This window comes from Schistocerca gregaria, chromosome 4, assembly GCF_023897955.1.
Source record: "Schistocerca gregaria isolate iqSchGreg1 chromosome 4, iqSchGreg1.2, whole genome shotgun sequence".
Taxonomy (NCBI): domain Eukaryota; kingdom Metazoa; phylum Arthropoda; class Insecta; order Orthoptera; family Acrididae; genus Schistocerca; species Schistocerca gregaria.
Window position 1 is genome coordinate 286,578,554 of NC_064923.1, and position 27,636 is coordinate 286,606,189.

Below are 27,636 nucleotides of genomic sequence, written 5' to 3' on the forward strand. Positions count from 1 at the left end.
AGTGCTGCAGAGATTGGCAATTTGTTTTAAATGGTCAAAATGTAAAATTGTCCATTTCATGAAACAGAAAACTAGCATCCTATGCCTATAATATCAATGAGTCACTGTTGGAATCAGTCAACTCGTACAAATACATGAGTGTAATGCAGGGTGTATCAAAAAGAATCCTCTGATTTAGCACATCTATATCTCTGAAACTAATAAACATATACAATGAATTTTGAGTTTTGTTGAATGGGAATGTCTATAAGTTTTTTTTCACACCTCTTCATAGGTGTTTAATATGACCCCTAGATATGCATGGCATATGTCAATGTGGTATTCAAATTGTTCCCACAGTGCAGCGAGCATATCTTGAGTTACAGCCTTCACAGATGCTGTTATGCGATGTTTCAGTTCATTCATTGTTGTTGGTAATGGAGTCACATAAACAGAGTCTTTTACAATCCCCCACATGAAATAATCACATACAGTCAGATCCGGTGACCTTGGAGGCCAGTAATGTAAGGCTGAATCATTTGGTCCAGCGCTACTGATCTATCGTTCAGTAACCCTTTGATTTTAAAACTCCCACAATTCCAGATAGCAGTGTGACGGTGCCCCATCCTGTCGGTAAATGAAATTGTTCGAAATCAGTCTCCAAATGTGGGAAAAGAAAGTTCTCAAGCATATCGAGGTACGGCTTCATGTAACAGTGCTCTTGGCAAAGAAAAATGGGCCTTACACCCTTTCCTGTGAAACTGCATAAAACATTAAATTCTGGAGAGCCCTCTCATGTTGTACAACTTCATTAGCTTGTTCTGTACCCATATTCTCACATTATGACGGTTCACCCTTCCATTTAAATGGAATGTTGCCTCGTCATTAAGCACTAAGCATGGAAGAAAACTATCATCATCCATCTGGCCAAGTTTGAAATTACAGAGCCCACATGTTGTTTGTCAAATTCACAAAGAGCTTGCAGTAGCTGAATTTTGTATTGTTCCATGTGTAAAGATCAACACGACCACGCCAGGTGGTCATCGAGGGCATGTTGAGCTGTCAAGCTGCAAAGTGAACAGATTCCTGCAGACTCCTTGTGAAACTATAGCAGATGTGTTCGAAATCTGTGTCAGACTCTTGAGGATGGCCTGGCGTTTTCCCTTTACACAGACAACCTGTTTCTCAGGAGTGTTCAAGCCATTATCTAATGCTCTGCCTTGTAGGAGGATCCGCACCATACCTAGTACAAAAGTCATGCTGAACAGCTATTATTGGGCGGCACAATGCTCAAAACTCTTTCTGTTGTCGCGACACCACTTTTACTAGAACTGAGTACACTATCTAGTGGGAACCATGTAATACTCGAGAGTTTGCTCTTTCCAACAGTACACTGTCCATGGACATAACTCAAATAAGGAAATAGTTATGATTTTTTTAGCTCAGATTACTCTTTTTGATACACCCTGCACTTTGTACTAATATGAAATGGAATGATCACATAGGCTCTGTCGTGTGTAAAGCAGGCAGCAGACTTTAGTTTATTAATGGAATACCAAAGAAGTGCAATCAGTCTACAAAGGAGATAGCTTACAAATCACTTGTGTTACCCATCCTAGAATACTGTTTAACTGTGTGAGAACCCTACCAAATAGGACTAACAGGGGATGTTGAATGTATACAGAGAAGGGCAGCACAAAAGGTCACAGGTTTGTTTAATTCATGGGAGAGTGGTACAGAAAAACTGAAGGAACTAAACTAGAAGACTCTTGAAGACAGATGTTAACTATCCTGCGAAATTCTGTTAACAAAGTTTCAAGAACCAACTTTGAATGATGACTCTAGGAGTATGCTACAACCCCCTGTATATCCCTCACACAGGGATCTTGATGATAGATTCAGAATGATTACTAAATCCACAGAGGCATCCAAACAAGCATCTTCCTGCTCTCCACACTTGAATGGAACGGGAAGAAACCTCGATAACTGGGACCATGGGACATACCCTTTACCACGCATCTCAGGGTGGTTTGCAGAGTATAGATGTAGATGTAGAAAGATAATGCGCTAAGTTGCAGGCAGGCACAAGAGGTTGTGTCATCCACCCAACCTCCTAGTCCATCCCCATGCCACTCCCAATCCCAACTCTTTGCCACAAGGATCGTATCCCCATGGAAGCACCAGGTGCAAGATCTGCCCAGTCCACCTACTCAGCACTACCTATTCCAGTCTTGTCACAGGTTTATCCTACCACATCAGTGGACACGCCACCTGTGAAAGCAGCCATGTCATTTACCAGCTCTGCTGCAATCATTGCACAGCTTTTTATATTGGTATGACTACCAACTAGCTGTCCACCAGGATGAACAGCCGCCACCAAACTGTGATCAAGAGCAAAGTAGATCATCCAATGGCACAACATGCAGGTGCATATAACATCCTCGATTTCAATAGCTGCTTCACAACCCGAGCCATCTGGATCCTCCCTTAAACCACCAGCTTTTCTGAACTGCTCAGGTGGGAGTTATACTTACAACACAGTTTCTACTCCCATAATTATCATGGCCTCAACAAGTGATAACGTACTGTGTCCATATCATCCACCCAAAAGTTTCCACATCCTATGTTATATCACCTCCTCCCCATTCCCATCTCCCACACTCTTTGTTTGCCACCCCCTGCCAACAGACTTTCCCACCTATCCCTGCTCTGTTTTCCCCACCTCGAACACTGCTATCCCTTCCTCTTTTCCTTCCCTGTCTCCTCCATATTGCTGCTACCATCCCAAGTGATAGTTACCTTCTGGCCCGAGCAGCCAGTCAATTGTGTATGAGGTGTGCTTGCTGTGTGAATGAATGGCTGTGGCCGAAAGATTATGTGTTAAGTGTCTTTTACTTGTGCCTGTCTGCAACTTAGCGAGTTATTTTTATGGTAAGTAGCAATCTATCTTCCATAACGTTTTTGATATTTCTACCTGGAATTTCCATTGTTCGAAGAAGTATCTCTCAAGTATTTCCCAGTTTCAGGCATGGCAACTAAAATGCTAGGTTAGAAATGCAAAAATCGCTGCAGGAATTGCATTACGCATGACAGTGTCTTGCGTCAAGAAACAAAATCTTGACTCTGTAACAATCTTCTGAAATTTGCAAACAGAACGTCGCCGTCATTTAATACCTATTTCTCGCATTTAGGCCTAGTAGGAGAGAATTTTGTACAGTCTGGAGGATAGCTGGGCTGCTAGAGTTGTTACCGGTGAGTTCGATCAACACGGAAGTAGTAGTAGTAGTAGTAGTTTATTCATCCAGAGACAAAGTACATTGCATGGATTTCGTCAAAAAATACATAATATATATATACACACACATATAGGGCGAACAATACTATACAAAATACAGATGTGCATAGTAGACTACATAACATCAGACCACATTGAAATAGCATGTACAATTTTGATTTTTTACATTGATGTATAAGAAAGACTTTTTACATAGAATACACAGTTTATATTTAGATATAACACATATAATTAAAGCACTTTTGTACATATTATTTATTTAGATCATAGCAACAGTCAGATAAAAATTACTATTGGCATAGAGTACATAAATATAATTGTTTAGTGTGAAGCTATTCCAGATATTCTTTTACACTATAATAGCAGTTGGTCATCAAAAATTTGAATACTGCTTCTTTAAATGAAGACAATTTTTTTATTTCTTTTATCTTTACCGGTAGTTTGTTATTCAATCTGCTTCCTTGTATGATTGTTTGTTTCTGCGCCAAAGCCTTGTTAACTCTTTTTATATGAATATCATTGCACTTTCTCGTGTTGTAAGTATGTAGATCCGAGTTGGATTGGAAATTGTTAATATTTCTTCTTACATTAATTATTCTTTTCTGTATATAGAGGCACGGTAGGGGTAGAATATTCAGCTGTTTAAATAATTGCTTTGAAGGAGTTACTTCGCAAACGCAAATGGGTATCCCTGGATGGAAGGCGACGTTTTTCCACGAAACACTATTGACAAAATGTAGGCAATCAACATTTTGAAACTGACTGCAGAACGATTCTACTGGCGCCAGCGTACGTTTCGCGTACTACGAAGATGAAGAGAAATTAGGACTCACTTGGAGCCAGATACTATAGATATTCGCCGTTCCCTAGATCTATTTGCTGTGGAATAGGAAAGGAAATAACCAGTAGTGGTACAAGGTACCCACCGCCACGCACCATACGTTGGCTTGCGGAGTACGTATGTAGATACAGTGTACCAATGAACACATGATGTCGTCGGTGTTTCAATCATGTGATCAATTTAAGAAGCACGTGAACGAACGCCGGTTAGAGTCCTGCATAAGCAGCTTTTTTTTTGTTGAGTAGAATTCTGTATATTTTTAAAAATAGTTAAATAACATGGGGTCGGTTAAGCCATACATCTTCAGTCGTGGACTGTCTTGTACCTTGAAACGGAAGAAGATATTCTACCACAGAACACTTGATGTTTGGTAGGCTGACCAAACGTCCCGGTTTTGCCGGGACAGTCCCGGTTTTCGCATAAACGGCCTGGTGTACCGAGAAAATAATTAGGGACACATATTTGTTCCTGATTTCAATCGAGAAACAAAATACGTGATTAGGGACACATATTTGTCCCTGATTTTAATCGAGAAACAAAATGCGTGCAATAATATTTCTCATTCAGTTAAATAATTGCGAAAAACACATTTGTAGAAGCAGAAAGTAATAGAAATATGTAGTTTCACAATATAAACCACATTTGGTTTAACTCGACTTATGCCTGAAGAAAGAGTAAGAGATTAAGTTGAAAAGAAAAGCAGGTATTACCTTTCCCCACCCCTATCTTACCAACTCTTTATGGCCCTCAAGACAAGTAAAACCAGAGCCAAAGGAGGTGTAAAGGACGATTACTTAAACCATTTTTCCTAACGGGACTGCAACCATATGGCAGTTAATTTTGTGAAGAACGTGCGCAGTGTAGCGTGTGTTAGCTTATTGAATATTGTTTGGCATGCTAATCCTAACAGTCTGTAATAGAATGAGAGGGGGCACATTGTTGGCAGATTTCACTCACTGACTGACAAAATTTCAAGTCCACCGATTACTGCAGCAACTTACGACACTTCTGTCTCAGAAATTAAAGTTGGCGGATGATCAACTGTACGGACAAAGTTATTACTCACCTACTATAGTTAGTAGTCAGTGAATTTGTGGTGTCTGGTCAAAATGTCCTTGTGGAAACTTTCAGTTAATGAGACTTTAACGAATTTCCTTTTCCTGAAGAAAGGGAAATGACTGATAATGATGAGAGCACCGTATGCAGATCGGTTTTTTCATTACGCCACAGCGGAGAAGTGACATACGCGATCACCTCCAGAAGAAGACGCACAGGAAGCGTCGTCGGGATGTACAAGTAGCAAGAATATGAATTTGTTTAAGAGAAACGCTCCGGGAATTCCCGGATTAAAAGTGACTGCTCAAAATGGTACGTTTACGTATCATACCGTCTATGACAATTATTTCGATCAAATGACTGTACTACTTCTTTGATTCTTAGGCTTTTTGACAGGCCTAAATATTGTTGTGCTAAAACTAAAATTGAAGTAATTGTTGTTAATGCGTTTGCCTTCCATGCTCTTACAGTAATAGCTAATGAACTACACAAAAGCAAAATATGTTTTTATTATGACTAATGCATCAAATCACAAAGCAATGAAAATGATTCCTTTAGTGATTCTGGCATGAAGTCAAAGTTTTGGATATTAGCGATGTTCGAAACGAAACAACTTTCGAAACGAAACAACTGATACACGAATTCAGTTTATTGAGGAAAATTTTGACAGTTGAGGTTTAATGGACAAAGTAATTGGATTTTTCTGCAGACAGTGCAAAGACCAGTTTTCGGGTATCCAACCATAATGGAACACAGACGATTACGAGAAACTCCAGACAGAATTAAATAAATAATTTGTTGGTGTTGCCTGTGGAGCTCACGTTTTGCACAATAGTGTTCCGTCAGCAGTAGATGATCTGCCAATTGATGTTGAGGAGATTCTGTTCAAAATTTAGAAATATTTTGACACATATGCTGTTAGAAACTATGCCTTAAAAGGCAAACTATGCCTTAAAAGGCACAGAGTGAACTACAGTAGAGTTTGAAAGACCACATATGTGAGATTGGCATGTCATAGCATCTTGGAAGAAAATTCAGGAACTACTCCATATTCAAAGCGGAATGTTTCCGACGACAGTGTAGTAAGTGCATGGCATCTTTTTCTTGATAGATCAATACTGAAACACATAAAACACTGTACGGAAACGAAAGCAAACCCTGTTCTAAGAAACGAACTGCGACGTGTAAGTTTGGAAGAACTTGAGGCCTTCATTGCTTCATTGTGTGCTCGTGGTGTTCTAGGAGCCAATAGCACTGAACTTGACGAACTGCTGTCTGAAAAGTGGAGACTGCCATTCGTCAGTGATACAACAGGGAGGAATTGTTCCCAGGAAATTCTAAGATTTGTGCTCTTTAACGTTAGAAAAACATGGTCCAGATAGCTTGAAGACCGGTAAATTTGCTTTATCGTCAAAAGTCTGGAACAAATTCATTGAAAATTGTCAATTGACATATATTCCAGGTGAAAATCTGACATCTGATGAGCAGCTTTTCAAAGAGAGAGAAAAAAAGAAAAGACCTGAGTACAGTATATGCCCAACAAACCAAATAATTTTGGTATGAACATTTAGCTTCATGTGGATGCTGACTCAAAGTTTCTGTACAATGGATTCCTTTTGCTGTTCTACGAAAAGACAACCTCAGACTACATGACGAGACTCTTCCCGAAAGCGCAGTAATGAAGTTGATGGAGTCGCTTCAAAAGAAGCGGTGAAAAGTGAATACAGACAACATTTTTACAGTAATGACAGTGGGCAAGAAGTTGAAAAGTAATGGTACCAGCACTGTTGGAACAATTACACGATCAAGGAGAGAAATTTCTAATGCTGTGAAGGCTATGAAAGCTCGTCTTTAGAACTCAGCTCTCTTGAAACGTTACAATGGCACTCTTAAAGAGTGACAAGGTAAACGAAACAAGAATGTCCTTGTGTATAGCATTTTGCGCTCAGAAGTTGAGCTTCAGGCTAGAGCTAACCCCAAAAGAATTCTGGAAACAATTGACTTCTTCAACAATACAATATATGGTTTTGACGTGGTAGATCAAATGAGAATCAAATATACTGTTCGAGCCGGTATATGTAAATGGCCAGTTAATGTATTTCATAATGTTCTTGATTTATCGCTCGCTGAAATTACAGAGGAGCTTCGTTTGGGGTACTTGGGCTCGAAACCTATGTTGGTGGAAACAGAACCAGAACTTAAAATGCCTGTGGAAGGAAATAAAATGAGGGGGCAATGTCAGATGAAGTAGTGCAGGAATAAGGCAAGCTATATCTGCAAAAAGTACAAACGGTGTGAGTATGTGGTTATTGCTAAAAGAACATAACTAAGGAGGTAGTACAGGTAGTCCCTGCTATTAAAGACAAATGATTCACAACACTGTGTGCAAATACACTGAAGAAAAAGTAAGATCAAGGACAACGTATTTTACAGATATGTTACAGTATTTGTAAGCGCAAACAAATTTGACACTCGGTGCGGTGGCTGATGGGAGCGACTACAAAGGCATTTCCCATTTACAGACATTCCCTTCAGCCAGCGCGCCAAGTGTCAACTTCGCGCATTTGGCAAACATGGTTCTCGACTTTAATTGCTGCACGAAATAAAATATTACAATAATGTATAATATGATAATAAGTACCTAATATTTCTGTCACCTTCTATAGGCTACTAAAAGAATTTGAAATAAAAACCGTGTTTCTTGGATAAAACCGTTTCTAAAAAACAAATTCGTGTTTGTAACAAACGCGAAAATGTTAAATTTGCGATAAAATTATATAATTGGCCTCATTTTAGCATTAGATTCCGTAGTTAAATGTTTTCTAAAATTAGTAATACATCTATGAAACGATGATAATAAGACGAAAATAATAAATGCAATACAGTGGTCAAGATGACAGCATCGGCGTTTCTAGGTACACAATATGTTCCGGAGGTTCTAGGATTAAGGTAACTGCTCGCGATAAGCGGGAAATACGGATTCGATTCCCATTCCGGCACAAATTTTCATAGTCGCCATTCCAATACACAGCCCAAGGTGGTCCATATTCGCAGCTGCGAATACATTTGCTGCAGAAGCATAAGTCTGTTAAGTCACAGAAAAACACGTTTGCTGTCTTCTTGTTGCCTTGCAGAGGGTACTGGATATTTTCTGAGGACTTAAGTTGTACTTTTTGTCCCTTGACAACTGCCCTCAGATTCTGCTAAATTTCTTCTCTAATAGCTGTTCCCCATTATATTTGAGATTTTTAACAGATCAGTTAGAAGTTTTTGTTGCTAACATTATACGAATTGAGACTCGAAATATCTTACTCGTCATTATAGCACTTAACGAAATGTTGAAAACACTTGTGAAAGAAGAAATCATTACAGAAACAGTTTTATTCAACTCATTCGAAACATTTTTGATGACTACTTAAAGAAGTGAATATCTTTTTGGTCAGCACTCATTTCGACATTCAGGATCTATCTTGGATTTATTACGACACACTTCCTCATTGGCCTCATGTTCAGGATTCACTTAGGTTACTATCTCTGCTTTCAAAGAGAATTCATTATTCGACGAATTTGAACATTTTAAGAACACGATGGAACAGCATATCAAAGATTGGGTGACGAAGAAAACGCCCCTCAATATTTTAAAAAATATGAAATTTGTAATGTTTCTATGAAAAATGTAGAGAAAACTGTTAATTTTGCGATACATCTGCCAGGTGCAAATGCTGCAGTACAAAGGATTTTTAGTTGTAGTGGCCTGATGAAAACGGCTGTGCTGGTTTTGATAACAGCTATCATTATTGAGAAAACTCGTTTCAGTCTCTTTTGCACACAGTTTTACGGGTATCTTCTTTCTGACAAAGACCTGCAAGGATCAGTTCATTCACCTGATAAATTTAGCAAAGGCAAATGGTTGGATGAAACGTATAATTTGTATCTGATTACTAATTAGTAATATTACACCATTTTTAGGATTAACAAATTGTGACTACTTACAACAGTAAGAGACTAAACATTGTAAAAAATATATCCAGCCTATTATAATAAAAATATACATCGGAGTTTTTAATTTCTGAAGAAAAGAATTTTTATGTATAAAGCACCAACATTTCCCTTTCCAATTCACAAAATGGAGATAGACCTCTATTCTTGCTATGGGTTTTTCAGTTGCTGTATTGTCATAGGCCTATTACGGATTTCAAAATATTACGATAACTCACAATAACGATAATTAAGTGCAGTAATGATACGGTAATTTCCAAGAAGCTTTGGGTATCAAAATCGCGTCCTCACTGCGGTTGATACATATCAAACGCCCGACCTTCGAGTCACACTGAGTTAATGGACCAGCATTTCTTAATTATATCATGAGAGTTGGTAGGTGGATCAACATAAATAACAATCGCTCGTTTAATACATTAATCCACCTACCTTCTTCCGTGGTTTAATTAAAAAACATTGCTTCACCTACTTTCTCCCATGGTTAAATTCAAGAACATGACTATTTACAGTGTTATACCACATTCTCTTCCCAACGCTGAATATATATATATATATCGCTCGCAGTGTGAACGCGACTTCGAAAGCAAGGCTTCTTGGAGATTAGCAAAAAGTGTAACACTTCCTTGCCTCTGTTATTTAGATGCTGTTTTTAACCATAGTCGCGTTCGTGTTTTCTGTCGCTTTTCATCACAATAAACGCAGCACAAATTGCCGATGGAGAAAGATATGCATATCAGACTGCTTGAAAAATGAGGCAACGCGTGGACACGAGAGCGCATAGGCTTACAATATCTTACTTTCCACTGATTTTGTGCACTGAGTTTTGCTCTCACGCGTCTGCGCTTGTGCCCGATAAAAGAGGCATCTTTACACCAATCTGTTCGTGAAGATGACTAGACGAGTGCGTGTCGAATGGGGCTGATAATATTTCGAATGGGGCTGATAATATTGTGGTTCATATCCGGCAGATTTTGTCCAAGAGTTTTCAGATTCTGGCTACACTCTGACATGTAAGGAATGGAAGCAGACTGTCGGATTTATTTTAATTGGACAAAAGAAAACGTTGTCCTTATGTATAAATTTTTACGTAGACTGAATTTAAATTTCTTGTTCTTCAGTGCAGTAGTCGTGAAAGAATGAACGTGTAAGGCTCCAAAGAAGATTTTACTAATTAAATTTTCTTTTCGACAGAATCTTCCTGCAGTGCGTTACCGGTACTTTGAGCGTAGAAAAATTGCATGTCATCTTCAAAGGATTTTCCCTTCATTATAAAATATATTATGAAACTACTTACCCAGGCATGATGGTGTACGATACTTTTACAGATTTCCTTAAAGCCAAAAAGATGTTCGATTAAAACTTTTAATTTAGATGAGTGGCCAAAATGTTGCTGGCGACGCCGGATGCACTGATGTAACTATTGAAACAACCGCTACATCACCAAAGAACTCATATCATTGTTTACGTGCCATGGTAAGCCTCATGGAAACTGCACGTCACATAATTATTCCAGCGAAACTATAATATTAAAAAAAATATTTTTCCTTCCATAAGATTTTCTCTCTTCTGCTTTACTGTCAGATATTTCTGATAGATATTTAGATTTTTTTTTAGTTTTACAAGTAACTTTTATTAAACATCCACATCTCAGATAGGTTGCGCAAATTTGCTGTTCACGTGCTTCATACGCTGCAGTTCTCTCCATGATATTCGTTTAGCATCTATTATACACATCAAAAAAAGTTTTGCATCATCTCGGTCCGAGAGTTCCGGAACCTGTACAGAAAATTGCAATATCATTTCCGCCCTTTTTATTGCTCATTAAAACCACACACAGCATGTTGCACCATCACACAGCGACACCTTCAGATGTGGTGGTCCAGATTGCTACACACTCTGGTGCCTCTAATACCCAGTAGCACGTCCCCTTGCATCGATGCAGGCCTGTATTCGTCGTGGCATACTTTCCACAAGTTCATCAAGGCACTGTTGGTACAGATTGTCCCACTCCTCAATGGCGATTCGGCGTAGATCCCTCGGAGTGGCTGGTGGGTCACGTCGTCCAATATGCTGCCGATATGGTTGCGCTATCGATTGGAGGATGGCATTCTCGTAACCTACAGAAGTTACGGCGCCTTCCATGACCACCAGCGGCGTACGTCGATCCCAGACACTGCCACCCCAAAACATGAGGCTACCTCTACCTTGCTGCAATCGCTGGACAGTATGCCTAAGGCGTTCAGCCTGACTGAGTTGCCTCCAAACACGTCTCCGACGATTGTCTGGTTGAAGGCATATTCGATACTCATCGGTTAAAAGAACGTGACGCCAATCCTGTGCGCTACATTCGGCATGCTGTTGGGCCCATCTGTACTGTGCTGCATGGTGTCGTGGTTGCAAAGATGCACCTTTTCATGGTCGTCGGGGGTGAAGTTGCGCATCATGCAGCCTATTGCGCACAGTTTGAGTCGTAACACGATGTCCTGTGGCTGCACGAAAAGCATTATTCAACATGGTGGCGTTGCTGTCAGGGTTTCTGCGAGCCATAATCCGAATGTAGCGGTCATCCACTGCAGTAGTAGCCTTTGGGCGGCCCGATTGAGGCAGTAAATGGAATGACACCATTAATAAATATAGACTTCGATCAGAAATCTGTAGCTAAGGTAGAATATTCAAAATTTCTAGGTGTATGAATTGATGAGGGGTTGAACGAGAAGAAACACACTGAGGATCTGCTGAAACGTTTGAGTTCAGCTACTTAGGCTATTAGGGTCATTGCAAATTGTGGCGATATACATCTGAGTGAATTAGCTTACCACGCCTATTTTCATTCTCCGCTTTTGTATGGCATCATATTCTGGGGTAACTCGTCATTGAGTAAAAGAGTGTTCATGTACAAAAGCGTGTAATCAGAATAATCCAAGTTCATCCTGCAGACACTTATTTAAAGAGATAGAAATCTTCAATGTAGCCTCACAATATAGATATTCACTTATGAAATTTGTTGTGAACAATCCGAACGAATTCAAAAGTAATAGCAGTGTACATGGCTACAACACCAGGAGAAAGGATGATCTTCACTACTCAACTTTACTACTTTAGCTCAGAAGGGGTACATTATGCTGCCACAAAAGTCTTTGGTCACTTACCTACTAGCATCAAAAGTCTGACAGATAGCCATATAGAGTTTAAAAGGAAATTGAAAGAATTTCTTAATGGCAACTCCTTCTACTCATTAGATGAATCTTTGCACACAGTAATTGGGTAATTTCCCAAACCCCACAAAAAAATTAAAAATATTGAGTGTCATGTAATATTTTGTGTAATGTAATATCTTGTATAGACACCTTTTATTAACCTGACACGTTCCACATCATTACGAAGTGTCGTATTCATGATCTGTGGAACAAGTACTAATCTAATCTTAACTAATCTAACAGTTCCTGTCTCTCTGTATTTCCTCCACGTCCGAACATTTGTTTCACTCCGAGACGCCTGGACACTTCCCTTGTTGAGAGCCCTTCCCGGCACAAAGTAACAATGCGGACGCAGTCGAACAGCGGTATTGACCGTCTAGGCATGGTTGAACTACAGACAAGACGAGCCGTGTACCTCCTTCCTGGTGGAATGACTGCAACTAATCGGCTGTGGGACCCCCTCCATCTAATAGGCACTGTTCGTGAATGCTTATTTACATCTTTGAGCGGATTTAGCGACATCCGTTATGTCCCTTTCAATTGTTTACCGAAGATGCTTGTTGAAGATGCTGACAAAAAAATTATTATCTTCTGGTTTAGCACATTTGTACGAAGATGAATGCCACTATTCAAAATATTACCATGTCTTTGAAGTCTTGGCTCTCTAAGGAAGCTTTCAATTATTAGTTCACCATCTCGTTTGCGATTAATTCCTTGTTCACTTGGTCATCCTCACTTTCAGTCGAATCGTGAACTACCCTTTGGCCTGATTCATTTATACTGGTGGTGGACAATAATACATTGAAACTCCAAAAACTTTCATATTACCACGCCTAATACGGGATAAAAAAAAAAAAAAACCTTTGGCATTCAAAACAGCTCTCTAAAGGGATAAATACAGATCGTGTAACACACCTTTCTCCGCAACATAGTCTATAAAGGATCAATAATATTGAGATCTGGTGACGCCGATGGCCAAAAGAGATGCGACAGTTCGCCCCTTTGCTCAAAAACCAGGCTTGGGGAGTGGGAGCTGAGTCCTCTTGGACCACAGCATCACCATTGGGGAACAAATATTGTACCTGATCAGTCCAAAATAGTCACACAATCCTTGGCAGTAATGCGACCATGGGAGTAACCATGGGATCCATGCAATACCATTATATCTATAGCTACACACATACTCCACAAGCCATCGTATTATGTGTGGCGGAGGGTACCTTGTACAGCTACTAGTCACTTCCTTTTCTGTTCCACTTGTAAATAGTGCGCAGGTAAAACAACGCGTACATGTATCCGTATGAACCTTAACGTCTCTTATCTTCGTGGTCCTTACGCGAAATGTACGTTGGCAGCAGCATCGCCGTACTGCAGTCAGCTTCAAATGCCGGTTCTCTAAATTTTGTCAACAGTGTTCCAAGAAAAGAATGTCGTCTTCCCTCCAGGAATCCGCACTTGAGGTCATGAAGCATCTCTCTAATACTCGTGTGTTGATCGAAACTACTGGTAACAAATCTAGCAGCCCAGCAGCCCGCCTCTGAATTGCTACAGTGTTTCCCTTAAATCCGACCTGGCGGAGATTCCAAACACTAGAGCAGTACTCAAAAATGAGATGCATTAGTGTTCTATGAGGTGCATTCAAGTTCTAAGGCCTCCGATTTTTTTTCTAATTAACTACTCACCCGAAATCGATGAAACTGGCGTTACTTCTCGACGTAATCGCCCTGAAGACGTACACATTTTTCACAACGCTGACGCCATGATTCCATGGCAGCGGCGAAGGCTTCTTTGGGAGCCTGTTTTGACCACTGGAAAATCGCTGAGGCAATAGCAGCACGGCTGGTGAATGTGCGGCCACGGAGAGTGTCTTTCATTGTTGGAAAAAGCCAATAGTCACTAGGAGCCAGGTCAGGTGAGTAGGGAGCATGAGGAATCACTTCAAAGTTGTTATCACGAAGAAACTGTTGCGTAACGTTAGCTCGATGTGCGGGTGCGTTGTCTTGGTGAAACAGCACACGCGCAGCCCTTCCCGGACGTTTTTATTGCAGTGCAGGAAGGAATTTGTTCTTCAAAACGTTTTCGTAGGATGCACGTGTTGCCGTAGTGCCCTTTGGAACGCCCTCGCTGTCCCAGAACATGGACACCATTATTTTTTCAGCACTGGCGGTTACCCGAAATTTTTTTGGTGGCGGTGAATCTGTGTGCTTCCATTGAGCTGACTGGCGCTTTGTTTCTGGATTGAAAAATGGCATCCACGTCTCATCCATTGTCACAACCGACGAAAAGAAACTCCCATTCATGCTGTCGTTGCGCGTCAACATTGCTTGGTAACATGCCACACAGGAAGCCATGTGGTCGTCCGTCAGCATTCGTGGCACCCACCTGGATGACACTTTTCGCATTTTCAGGTCGTCATGCAGAATTGTGTGCACAGAACCCACAGAAATGCCAACTCTGGAGGCGATCTGTTCAACAGTCATTTGGCGATCCCCCAAAACAATTCTCTCCACTTACTCGATCATGTCGTCTGACCGGCTTGTGCGAGCCCGAGGTTGTTTCAGTTTGTTGTCACACGATGTTCTGCCTTCATTAAACTGTCGCACCCACGAACGCACTTTCGACACATCCCATAACTCCATCACCACATGTCTCCTTCAACTGTCGATGAATTTCAATTGGTTTCACACCACGCAAATTCAGGAAACGAATGATTGCACGCTGTTCAAGTAAGGAAAACATCGCCATTTTAAGTATTTAAAACAGTTCTCATTCTCGCCGCTGGGGGTAAAATCCCATCTGCCGTACGGTGCTGCCATCTCTGGGACGTATTGACAATGAACGCGGCCTCATTTTAAAACAATGCGCATGTTTCTATCTCTTTCCAGTCCGGAGAAAAAAATCGGAGGCCTTAGAACTTGAATGCATCTCGTATATTCGGTTTCCTTTACAGAATAACCACTCTTTCCTAACAAGGGATCCTCCCCATCCCACCCCCTTCAGATTTAGTTATAAGTTGCCACAGTGGATAGGCCTTGAAAAACTGAACACAGATCAATCGAGACAACAGGAAGAACTTGTGTGGAACTATGAAAAGATAAGCAAAATATACAAACTGAGTAGTCCATGCGCAAGATATGCAACATTAAGAATCACATGAGCTGAGAATCGCTGTGGTCCTGTGGTTAGAGTGAGCAGCTGCGGAACGAGAGGTCCTTCCCTCGAGCGAAAAGTTTAAATTTTTATTTTCTGTTTATGTGACAAACTCTTATGTTGTCATCGCTTTTTTGGGAGTGATTATCACATCCAGAAGAAAACCTATATCTGGCAAAGTAGAAGAATCTTTTTACCCATTCGCCAAGTGTACAAGTTAGGTGGGTCGACAACATATTCTTGTCATGTGTCGCACATGCTGCCACCAGTGTCGCATAGAATATGTGGTGTCACCGCCAGACACCAAACTTGCTAGGTGGTAGCCTTTAAATCGGCCGCGGTCCGTTAGTATACGTCGGACCCGCGTGTCGCCACTTTCAGTGATTGCAGACCGTGCGCCGTCACACGGCAGGTCTAAAGAGACTTCCTAGCACTCGCCCCAGTTGTACAGCCGACTTTGCTAGCGATGGTTCGCTGGCTTCTACGCTATCATTTGCCGAGACGATAGTTAGCATAGCCTTCAGCTACGTTATTTTCTACGACCTAGCAAGGCGCCAGTATCAGTACTATTGATGTTGTAAACCATGTATCGTCAAGAGCGACGTTCATCATTAATGGATTAAAGTTAAGTATTCCACCAGCTACGTCCGTTTATCTCAATTCTAATTCCCTTGTCATGTTCCAGACCTCACGTCAGCCTGCGTGAGCTGAGACGCGTGCATTTCGGCTTTTAGAAATACGAAGTTGGCTCTCCTGCCAACCACAACATTGCCGACGAGAGTAAAAGTGTTCTCACCTAAACTGCCCTGATTTAATTGTGTAATGGCTTCACCGCTATCTCCAGATGTACTGTCCGAATTTTATCGCTTACAGAAACAGCAGACGCATGCCTTACTAAATCAGCAGACGCAGGCCTTACTGGATGCCCTTGGACAGCTCGTCCAGGGTCAACGTGCAATGCAAAACGATGCGCCAGCAGCCGCTTCACCGCTAACGCAGCCGCAACACGCTGTTGCACCCACTTTTCGACCTTTTGATGCTGCACTGGTAAGCTGGACGGAGTGGTCACGCCAATTTCAAGGTAACGCGCGGCAGCCCTTTTTGTTGTCCTCAGTAGGGGTACAAACGTACCGTGTGATAGTCAAATTATTTCCCCGACGTTACGTAGCAACTCTGTCCTACGAAGAAATTTTGTCTGCATTAGATGCATATTTCAAAGAATCAGTCAATATAGTTGCCAAACGGTATAGCTTCTTTCGTACAAAACGTACGGCAGGTCAGACTAACCGGGAGTGGGTTGCAACCTTGCAAGGCCTTACTAGGGATTGTGCTTTTGAGTGTCAATGTGGACTGCCTTATTCAGATACTATGGTACGTGACGCAATTGTACAGAACGTTTCTGATGTTCGTATAAGGGAACAGATTTTGAAACTAGCCAATCCCTCCCTTCAACAAATGATGGACATATTGGATCGGCAGGACATGCTTGACTTTGCTCAGGAATCATTTGAAACTTCGCCAGCAGTGTGTCAAGTTAACAGGCCCGCCGGGCGAGCTGCACGGAACAGTAAACAGCCCTCGAGCCCGGCCGCGCCGCTGCCGCCAGGCTCTCAGCCACGTGTACCGCGCAGGCAAGCTAATGCAGTGATCAAATCATGCCCGCGGATTGCTACTAAACATTCGCGTGAGAATTGCCCGTCACGCCAAGCTATTTGCTTTTATTGTAATAAAAAAGGACATGTTCAGAGCGTTTGCCAGAGAAAGCTCACATCGGAAGCTCAAAACCGTTCCAGGCCCTTTCCTTCGCGCCGGAATCGGAATCGAACCAAGGATACTCAGGCTCGCGAAACTTCGCCCATGGAAATTTATGTAGTTCATTCCACTCCGCCCAGTGGCACTCTCTCTAACAGTGACTGTGTTCGTCCCAAAAATAGTGCGCGTCGACATCGCCGGAACTCCCGTCAAGTCGCAAGTGATTATGTACCAGTGTCAGTTCACGTTACACGAGACAGTCGCTCTTGTCGTCAGCAGGACAATAAACTTTTTGTGGACTTGGACATTAACGGCAAAGTGATATCATTCCAGCTCGATACAGGAGCTGCAGTTTCAGTGATCAATCAAGACACTTACAAACTGCTGGGCACACCTCCGTTGCGTGCCGCAAATGTTAAATTAAGTAGTTATTCAGGGCAAGGTATCCCTGTGTTAGGACAGTGCAACCTTCTTGCAACATACAAAGGACAAACAAAACCTGTGTCATTTTACGTCCTGCGTTCTTCTTCTGCAGTGAACTTGTTTGGTTTCGATTTATTTCAGTTGTTTAACTTGTCTATAGTAAATCAGGTCCTATCAGTGAACCAGACGGTGCCTTCAGACAGTGTTTCTCGTCTATGTGAAGAATTTGCAGACATTTTTGCATCGGGCCTCGGTTGCACTAAGAACTATAAAGCACATTTGGAACTGAAAGTAAACGCGCAACCGGAATTTTTCAGAGCGCGCAATGTTCCCCACGCATTGCGTGATGAGGTCGCAAAAACATTACACGATTTGAAATCACAAGGTGTGATTGAACGTGTGCAGGCTTCCCTCTGGGCATCACCCTTAGTAATTTTGCCAAAACCTTCCGGCAAATTGAGACTTTGTGTGGACTTCAAGGCAACAGTGAATCCACAGCTAGTGATTGCAACTTTTCCTTTACCTCGCCCGGAAGATCTTTTTGACAAACTGTGCCGGGGTAAATATTTATCAAAGTTGGACCTCGCAGATGCGTACTTGCAAATACCGGTGGACGAAGAATCCCAGCGCGTTTTGGTGGTTAACACGCATCTTGGTTTGTATCAATTCAAACGACTGCCATTCGGGTGTGCATCCGCCCCTGCATTGTTTCAGCAATATCTGCAAACTATTTGTCCGTCGGTCCCTACTGCAGCAAATTATCTGGACGATATTGTGATCTCCGGAAAGACGGAAGGAGAACATTTGGCCAATCTCAGAACATTATTTCAAGTCTTGCGACAAAATGGTCTTCGCTTGCGGAAGGACAAATGTGTGTTTGTGCTCGGGAATTGCCATACTTGGGACATGTACTCAATGCCCAAGGCATACATCCAAGTCCAACGCACCTCTGTGCCATACAAGACTTGCCGTCGCCGCAGAATTTGAAGCAGCTACAGAATGTGCTGGGAAAAATCAACTATCATAAATATGTTCCACACGCCTCTACCATTTCAGCTCCGCTTCATCGCTTACGCCGTAAAGGTTTTCCGTTCGTCTGGACGACGGAATGCGAACGCGCCTTTCGCCAGTTGAAATCGGCGTTGCTTTCCAATACTTGCCTTACGCCATTCGATCCCCAGAAGCCCCTCTTGTTGATGGTGGATGCATCGGATTTCGGGATCGCTGCTGTGCTTGCGCACAAAGATGTATCGCGCGATCGCCCTATTGCCTTTGCGTCCAAATTGCTCTCGTGTGCGCAAAGAAATTATTCACAGATCGAGAAAGAAGCATTGGCTCTCGTATTTGGTGTTACAAAGTTTCATGATTTCTTGTATGGTCGTCACTTTACCATAATCACAGACCACAAACCTTTGACATCGCTTTTTCATCCGACCAAGCCTGTACCTCCACGTACAGCGCAGAAATTCATTCGCTGGTCTATTTTCCTCTCGCAGTACCGCTACGATATCTTGTATCGGTCCACAGCCAAGCACGGAAACGCCGATGCGTTGTCCCGCTTTCCTGTTGCTGAGAACAGGGCATTCGATTCCTCCGAACTTGCTTGCATGTTCATTGATGCGGAAACCGATGACGTGGTCGAATCGTTTCCCACTGACTTTCGTCGTGTAGCTGCAGCCACAACTGCCGACCCTGTCCTTGCTCCCGTTCTGCGTTTTGTTGCTACGCAATGGCCGTTGTCAAAGTCACGGACCGGGGACCCGTTGGTTTTTTGCTCAAAAGGAGAGACTTTTTGTACGACGTGGTGTTTTGTTGTTGCGTTCTGATAATGATCAGTCCAGGGTCATGGTGACACGTTCGTTACAGTCCTCTGTCTTACAGCTTCTCCACCAAGGACATTGGGGTATAGTGAGAACGAAACAACTTGCTCGTAAGCACTGTACTTGGTTCGGAATCGATGCCGTGATTACGAATATGTGCTCTTCTTGCATGGTGTGTGCCGAACAACAATCAGCACCACCGCGGAAATTCTTTGCATGGCCAAAAGCAACTTCCCCTTGGCAACGCTTACACATCGATTTTGCTGGTCCATTCTGGAATGCTCGATGGTTGGTTGTGGTAGATTCATTCAGTAATTTTCCTTTTGTTGTCCGGATGTCTTCCACGACGTCATCTTCCACCATCCAAGCGTTATCTGCTATCTTTTGCATTGAAGGTCTTCCACAGACACTTGTTTCCGACAATGGCCCACAATTCATGTCCGCAGAATTTCAGTCATTCTGCAAGACCAATGGTATTCAACATCTGACGTCCGCGCCGTTTTCGCCACTGTCAAACGGTGCCACTGAACGATTGGTCAGGACTTTCAAGTCACAGATGTTGAAGTTGAAAGAGTCGCATTCTCGGGAGGTCGCGTTATTGCTCTTTTTGTCCTCGTATCGCTCTCAGCCCCGAGATGGTCGCTCGCCGGCTGAGTTGCTCCACGGTCGCCCTCATCGGACCTTGATGTCTTTGCTATATCCGCCGCATCAGGTGCCTGTGCAGAGGCAGACACCTGCTTTTGCTCCAGGCGACGTTGTCTACTATCGCCACTATCGAGGTTCATGGCGTTGGCTCGAAGGGCGCATTCTTCGCTGCCTCGGACGCGCCATGTATCTGGTTTTGGGGGCCTCTGGTGAGGTGCGTCGGCATCTCAATCAGCTGCGCCTCTGTCGTCGCACGGAATCTGCCGCTCGCCGTCAGCTTTCAGCGACGGTGCCGTCCGCTCAGCGCCCCGGGGACCCATCTACTGGCTCGCCTCAGCCCCAGGTGTTACCGACGCTGCCTTCCATTTTGCCCCATGGCGACGCGCCGCCACCGCCACCGCCGTCGTCGCCGCCGACTGTTCTCCCGCCGGGGACGCCCGCAGTGGACGCGTCGCTGCAACCGCCGGGCGCCTCCCTGGGTCACGCGCCGCCGATCGCTTCCCGTGACCAGCTGTCCTCCGACATGGAACTCTTGCCCGCTCCGGACCATATGTCGTCTTCGCCCGTCGGGTGCCCCGGCCCAATGGAGGTCGACCCTTCGGCCCCTCCTGTCCTCTACGAGCGCATACACCACATGTTAGCGTGCACCCTGGAGCAGGTTTTCAGGCGTTTCCTAGCCCCCTGCGGTCCGAATGGCAGGGTGCGGCTGGCACAGCCTCGCCTGTTGTTAGCCTCCCCACCTCGTCGCATACGTCAACATGCGGTCCTCCCCGCGGCGGGCGGAAGCCTTATGCCACAACCGTACGCAGATTTGCGGGGGAGGAATGTGGTGTCACCGCCAGACACCACACTTGCTAGGTCGTAGCCTTTAATTCGGCCGCGGTCCGGTAGTATACGTCGGACCCGCGTGTCGCCACTATCAGTGATTGCAGACCGTGCGCCATCACACGGCAGGTCTAAAGAGACTTCCTAGCACTCGCCCCAGTTGTACAGCCGACTTTGCTAGCGATGGTTCACTGACTTCTACGCTCTCATATGCCGAGCCGATAGTCAGCATAGCCTTCAGCTACGTTATTTGCTACGACCTAGCAAGGCGCCAGTATCAGTACTGTTGGTATTGTAAACCATGTATCGTCAAGAGCGACGTTCGTCATTAATGGATTAAAGTTAAGTATTCCACCAGCTACGTCCGTTTATCTCAATTCTAATTCCCTTGTCATGTTCCAGACCTCACGCCAGCCTGCGTGAGCTGAGACGCCTGCATTTCGGCCTCCTTCAGAAGTACGGGGTTGGCTCTCCTGCCAACCACAACAGAATATATCAGACGTGCTTTTTTTCCTGTGGAGGAATCGGTTGATCTATGAACTTGCTATCAAATGTTTTCGGTTCCCATTGGAGAGGCACGTTCTTTCGTCTACTAATCGCACCGTTTTGCGGTGCGGTCGCAAAACGCAGACATTAAACTTATTACAGTGAGTAGAGACGTCAACGAATGAACGGGCAGATCATAACTTTGCGAAAATAAAGAATTTAAATTTTTCACTCGAGGGAGGATTTGAACAAAGGACCTCTCGTTCCGCAGCTGCTCACGCTAACCACGGAACCACGGGGCACCGAGGCGCAGATTGTCCTTGATATTGCATCTCTTGCGCATGGACTACTCACATTGTATATTTTGTTTATTTTTTCATAGTTCCATACAACTTCTTCCTGTTTCCTCGATTGATCTGTGTTCAGTTTTTCAAGGCCTATCCACTGTGCCAACTTATAACTAAATCTGAGAGGGGTGCGATGGGGAGGTTCCCTTGTAAGAGTCTCCCAATAAACAGAAGTCGACTATTCACCTCCCCTACTACCGCCGTTACGTACTACTCCCATTTCATATCCCTCTGCAATGTTATGCCCAGATAGGTAATCGAAGTGACTGTAACAGACCCTAGGCCTTAAACTTCTAATGCTATTTTCGGACGTTACATGACTGTTTTTCCTCCGCATCTGCATTAACTTAAATTTGTCTCCATATAGAGCAAGCTGCCATTCACCACACCAGCTAGAAATTTTGACTAGGTCATTCGCCTTCTCCTACACTCTCAACTTCGACAACTTCCCGTACACTACAAGATCATCAGCAAACAGTGGCTGCACATCCGGTCCGTCACATCATTCACTCATACAGAGAATAAGAGCTGTCCTATCACACTTTCCTGCTGCATACCATATTGGAACACGTGAGGCAATACTGACCCTACGACTTATCTTAGAAGCTAGACTAAAGAAAGGTAAACTTACGTTTCTAGCATTAGTAGACTTGGAGAAAGCTTTTGACAATGTTTACTGGAATACTCTTTCAAATTCTGAATGTGGCAAGGGTAAAATACAGGGAGTGAAAGGCTATTTACAATTTGTACAGAAACCAGATGGCAGTTAGAAAAGTCGAGGGACATCACAGGGAAGCTGTGGTTGGGAAGGGAGTGAGACAGGGTCGTAGCCTCTCCCCGATGTTTTCAATCTGTATATTGAGCTAGTAGTAAAGGAAGCAAAAGAAAAATCCGGAGTTGGTATTAAAATACATGGAGAAGAAATAAAAACTTTGAGGTTTGCCGATGACATTGTAATTCTGTCAGAGACAGCAAGGGACTTGGAAGAGCAGTTGAATGGAATGGACAGTGTCTTGAAAGGAGGATATGAGGTGAACATCAACAAAAGCAAAACGCGGATAATGGAATGGAGTCGAATTAAGTCGGGTGATGCTGAGGGAATTAGATTAGGAAATGAGCCAATTAAAGTAGTAAAGGAGTTTTGCTATTTGGGGAGCAAAAGAACTGATGATGGTCGAAGTAGAGAGGATATAAATTTCTGAAGGGAAATTTGTTAACGTCGAGTATAGATTTAAGGGTCAGGAAGTCGTTTCTGAAAGTATTTGTATGGACTGTGGCCTTGTATGGAAGTGAAACGTAGACGATAAATAGTTTGGACAAGAAGAGAATAGAAGCTTTCGAAATGTGGTGCTACAGAAGAATGCTAAAGATTAGATGGGTAGATCACATAACTAATGAGGAGGTATTGAATAGAATTGGGGAGAAGAGGAGTTTATGGCCTAACTTGACAAGAAGAATGGACCAGTTGGTAGGACATGTTCTGAGGCATCAAGGGATCACAAATTTAGCATTGGAGGGCAGCGTGGAGGGTAAAAATCGTAGAGGGAGACCAAGAGATGAATACACTAAGCAGATTCAGAAGGATGTAGGTTGCAGTAGGTACTGGGAGATGAAGAAGCTTGCACAGGATGGAGTAGCATGGAGAGCTGCATCAAACCAGTCTCAGGACTGAAGACAACAACAAGAAGCTGACGATATCCTTGTCTGTGATGAACATTCGCCGTCGAGGAGAACGTAGTGGGGTCTATTACTAAAGAAGTGTTCGAGCCACTCACTTATCTGGGAACCTACTCTGTATGCTCGTACATTTGTTAAAAGTTTGCAGTGGGGCACCATGTCAAATGCTTTCCAGAAATATAGGAAAATGGAATCTGCCTGTTGCCCTTTATCAATGGTTCACAGGAAATGTATCATGTGGTGCCAAATTATCACTGAACCCTTGCCATGTTTCACTCTTGGCACGTAAAGTCTACCAGAAGTTGGAAGCGATATGAAACAAGACTCATCTGGCCAAATAAGTCTCCCATTTCTCCACAGTAATAATAATAATAATAATAATAATTAATAATAATAATAATAATAATAATAATAATAATAATAATAATAATGTCGTGTGAAGAGGGGTGAAGAGGGCTTCCCGCCGGGTATACCGCTCGCTTGGTGCAAGTCTTTCGATTTGACGCCACTTCGGCGACTTGAGCGTCGATGGGGATGAAATGAAAATGATTAGGACAATACAACACCCAGTCCCTGATACAGATACAGATAGCCGTACCATAGGTGCAACCACAACAGAGGGGTAACTGTTGAGAGGCCAGACAAACGTGTGGTTCCTGAAGAGGGGCAGCAGCCTTTTCAATAGTTGCAGGGGCAACAGTCTGGATGAGTGACTGATCTGGCCTTGTAACACTAACCAAAATGGCCTTGCTGTGTTGGTACTGCGACGGCTGAAAGCAAGGGGAAACTACCGCCGTAATTTTTCCCTATGGCATGCAGCTTTACTGCGTGGTTAAATTATGATGGCGTCCTCTTGGGTAAAATATACCGGAGCGAAAATAGTCCCCCATTCGTATCTCCGGGCGGGGAGTACTCAGGAGGACATTGTTAACAGGAGAAAGAAAACTGGCGTTCTCCGGATCGGAGCGTGGAATGTCAGATCCCTTAATCAGGCAGGTAGGTTAGGAAATTTACAAAGGGAAATGGATAAGTTAAAGTTAGATATAGTGGGAATTAGTGAAGTCCGGTGGCAGGATGAACAAGGCTTCTGGTCAGGTGACTACAGGGTTATAAACACAAAATTAAATAGTTGTAATGCAGGTGTAGGTTTAATAATGAATAAAAAAATAGGAGTTCGGGTAAGCTATTACAAACAACATAGTGAACACATTATTGTGGCCAAGATAGACACGAAGCCCACACCTACGACAGTAGTACTAGTCTATATGCCAACTAGCTCTATAGATGACGAAGAAATTGAAGAAATGTATGAGGAGATAAAAGAAATTATTCAGATGGTGAAGGGAGACGAAAATTTAATAGTCATGGGTGACTGGAATTCGGTAGTAGGTAAAGGAAGAGAAGGAAACATAGTAGGTGAATATGGATTGGGTGTAAGAAATGAAAGAGAAAGCCGCCTGGTAGAATTTTGCACAGAGTACAACTTAATAATAGCTAACACTAGGTTCAAGAATCATAAAAGAAGGTTGTATACATTGAAGAAGCCTGGAGATACTGACAGCTTTCAGACTGATTTTATAATGGTAAGACAGATTTAGGAACCAGGTTTTAAATTGTGAGACATTTCCAGGGGCAGATGTGGACTCTGACCACAATGTATTGGTTATGAACTGTAGAGTAAAACTGAAGATACTGCAAAAAGGTGGGAATTAGAGGAGATAGAACCTGTATAAACTGAAAGAACCAGATATTGTAGAGAGCTTCAGGGAGAGCGTAAGGGAACGATTGACAGGAATGGAAGGAAGAAATACAGTAGAAGAATGGGTAGCTTTCAGAGATGAAATAGTGAAGGTAGCAGAAGATCAACTAGGTAAAAAGACGAGGGCTAGTAGAAATCCTTGGGCAACAGAAGAGATATTGAATTTAATTGATGAAAGGAGAAAATATAAAAGTGCAGTAAATTAAGCACGCAAAAAGGAATACAAACGACTCAAAAATGAGATCGACAGGAAGGGCAAAATGGCTAAGCAGGGATGGCTAGAGGACAAATGTAAGTACGTAGAGGCGCATATCGCTAGGAGTAAGATAAATACTGCCTACAGGAAAAATAGAGACCTTTGGAGAAAGGAGAACCACTTGCATGAATATCAAAAACATTGGTGGAAACCCAGTTGTAAGCAAAGAAAGGAAAGCAGAAAGGTGGAAGGAGTATATAGAGGGTCTATACAAGGGCGATGTTCTTAAGGACAATGTTATAGAAATGGAAGAGAATGTAGATGAAGATAGAATAGGAGATACGATACTGCGTAAGCCGTAAAGAGTTTGACAGAGCACTGAAAGACCTAAGTCGAAACAAGGCCTCAAGAGTAGATAACATTTCATTAGAACTACTGACATCATCATTTAAGACTGATAATGCCTTTCAGCGTTCAGTCTGGAGCATAGACCCCTTATAAAATTCCTTCACGATCCCCTATTCAGTGCTAACATTGGTGCCTCTTCTGATGTTAAGCCTATTATTTCAAAATCATTCTTAACCGAATCCAGGTACCTTCTCCTTGGTCTGCCCCGACTCCTCCTACCCTCTACTGCTGAACCCATGAGTCTCTTGGGTAACCTTGCTTCTCCCATGCGTGTAACATGACCCCACCATCTAAGCCTGTTCGCCCTGACTGCCACAGTTTTTAGAGTTCATTCCCAGTTTTTCTTTGATTTCCTCATTGTGGACACCCTCCTGCCATTGTTCCCATCTACTAGTACCTGCAATCATCCTAGCTACTTTCATATCCGTAACCTCAACCTTGTTGATAAGGTAACCTGATACAACCCAGCTTTCGCTCCCATACAACAAAATTGGTCGAAAGATTGAACGGTGCACAGATAACTTAGTCTTGGTACTGACTTCCTTCTTGCAGAAGAGAGCAGATCGTAGCTGAGCGCTCACTACATTATCTTTGCTATACCTCGCTTCCAGTTCTTTCACTATGTTGCCATCCTGTGAGAATATGCATCCTAAGTACTTGAAACCATCCACCTGTTCTAACTTTGTTCCTCCTACTTGGCACTCGATCCGTTTATATTACTTTCCCACTGACATTACTTTCGTTTTGGAGATGCTAATCTTCATACCATAGTCCTTGTATTTCTGATCTAGCTCTGACATATTACTTTGCAAACTTTCAATCGAATCTGCCATCACAACTAAGTCATCCGCATATGCAAGACTGCTTGTTTTGTGTTCACCTATCTTAACCTCACCCAGCCAGTGTATTGTTTCAACATATGATCCATAAATAATATGAACAACAGTGGCGACAGGTTGCAGCCTTGTCTTACCCCTGTAACTACTCTGAACCATGAACTCAATTTACCGTCAACTCTAACTGCTGCCTGACTATCCATGTAAAGACCTTTAATTGCTTGCAGAAGTTTGCCTCCTATTCCATAATCTCGTAGAACAGACAATAACTTCCTCCTAGGAACCCGGTCATATGCCTTTTCTAGATCTATAAAGCATAGGTACAATTCCCTGTCGCACTCGTAACACTTCTCCATTATTTGCCGTAAGCTAAAGATCTGGTCCTGACAACCTCTGAGGCCCAAACCCACACTGATTTTCATCCAATTGGTCCTCAGCTAATACTTGCACTTTCCTTTCTACAATGCCTGAGAAGATTTTTACCCACAACGCTGATTAAAGAGATACCTCTGTAGTTGTTACAATCTTTTCTGTTCCATGTTTAAAGATTGGTGTGATTACTCCTTCTGTCCAGTCTGATGAAACCTGTCCGGACTCCCAGGCCATTTCAGTTATCCTGTGTAGCCATTTAAGACCTGACATTCCACTGTATTTGATGAGTTCCGACTTAATTTCATCCACCCCAGCTGCTTAATTGCATTGCAATCTATTGACCATTTTCTCCACTTCCTCAAATCTGATCCTACTTCCATCATCATTCCTATCCCATTCTACCTCGAAATCTGAAACATAACTGATCGTATTTTCACCTACATTGAGCAACTCTTCAAAATATTCCCTCCATCTGCCCAAGGCATCCACAGGATTCACCAGCAGTTTTCCTGACCTGTCCAAAATGCTTGTCATTTCCTTCTTACCTCCCGTTCGAAGACTGCTAATTACACT

General features: G+C 42.9%; 1 protein-coding gene across 1 annotated transcript in view; it reads right to left on the reverse strand.

Moving 5' to 3' along the window:
- The window catches only part of LOC126267946 (uncharacterized), a 43,920-nt gene extending 33,294 nt beyond the window's left edge, over positions 1 to 10,626 (reverse strand). The window contains exon 1 of the mRNA XM_049973261.1: positions 10,465 to 10,626. Within this exon, the coding sequence (XP_049829218.1) occupies positions 10,465 to 10,472 (8 nt within the window). The 5' untranslated portion in view covers positions 10,473 to 10,626. The remainder of the gene's footprint in view (positions 1 to 10,464) is intronic.
- Positions 10,627 to 27,636: the final 17,010 nt, after the last annotated feature.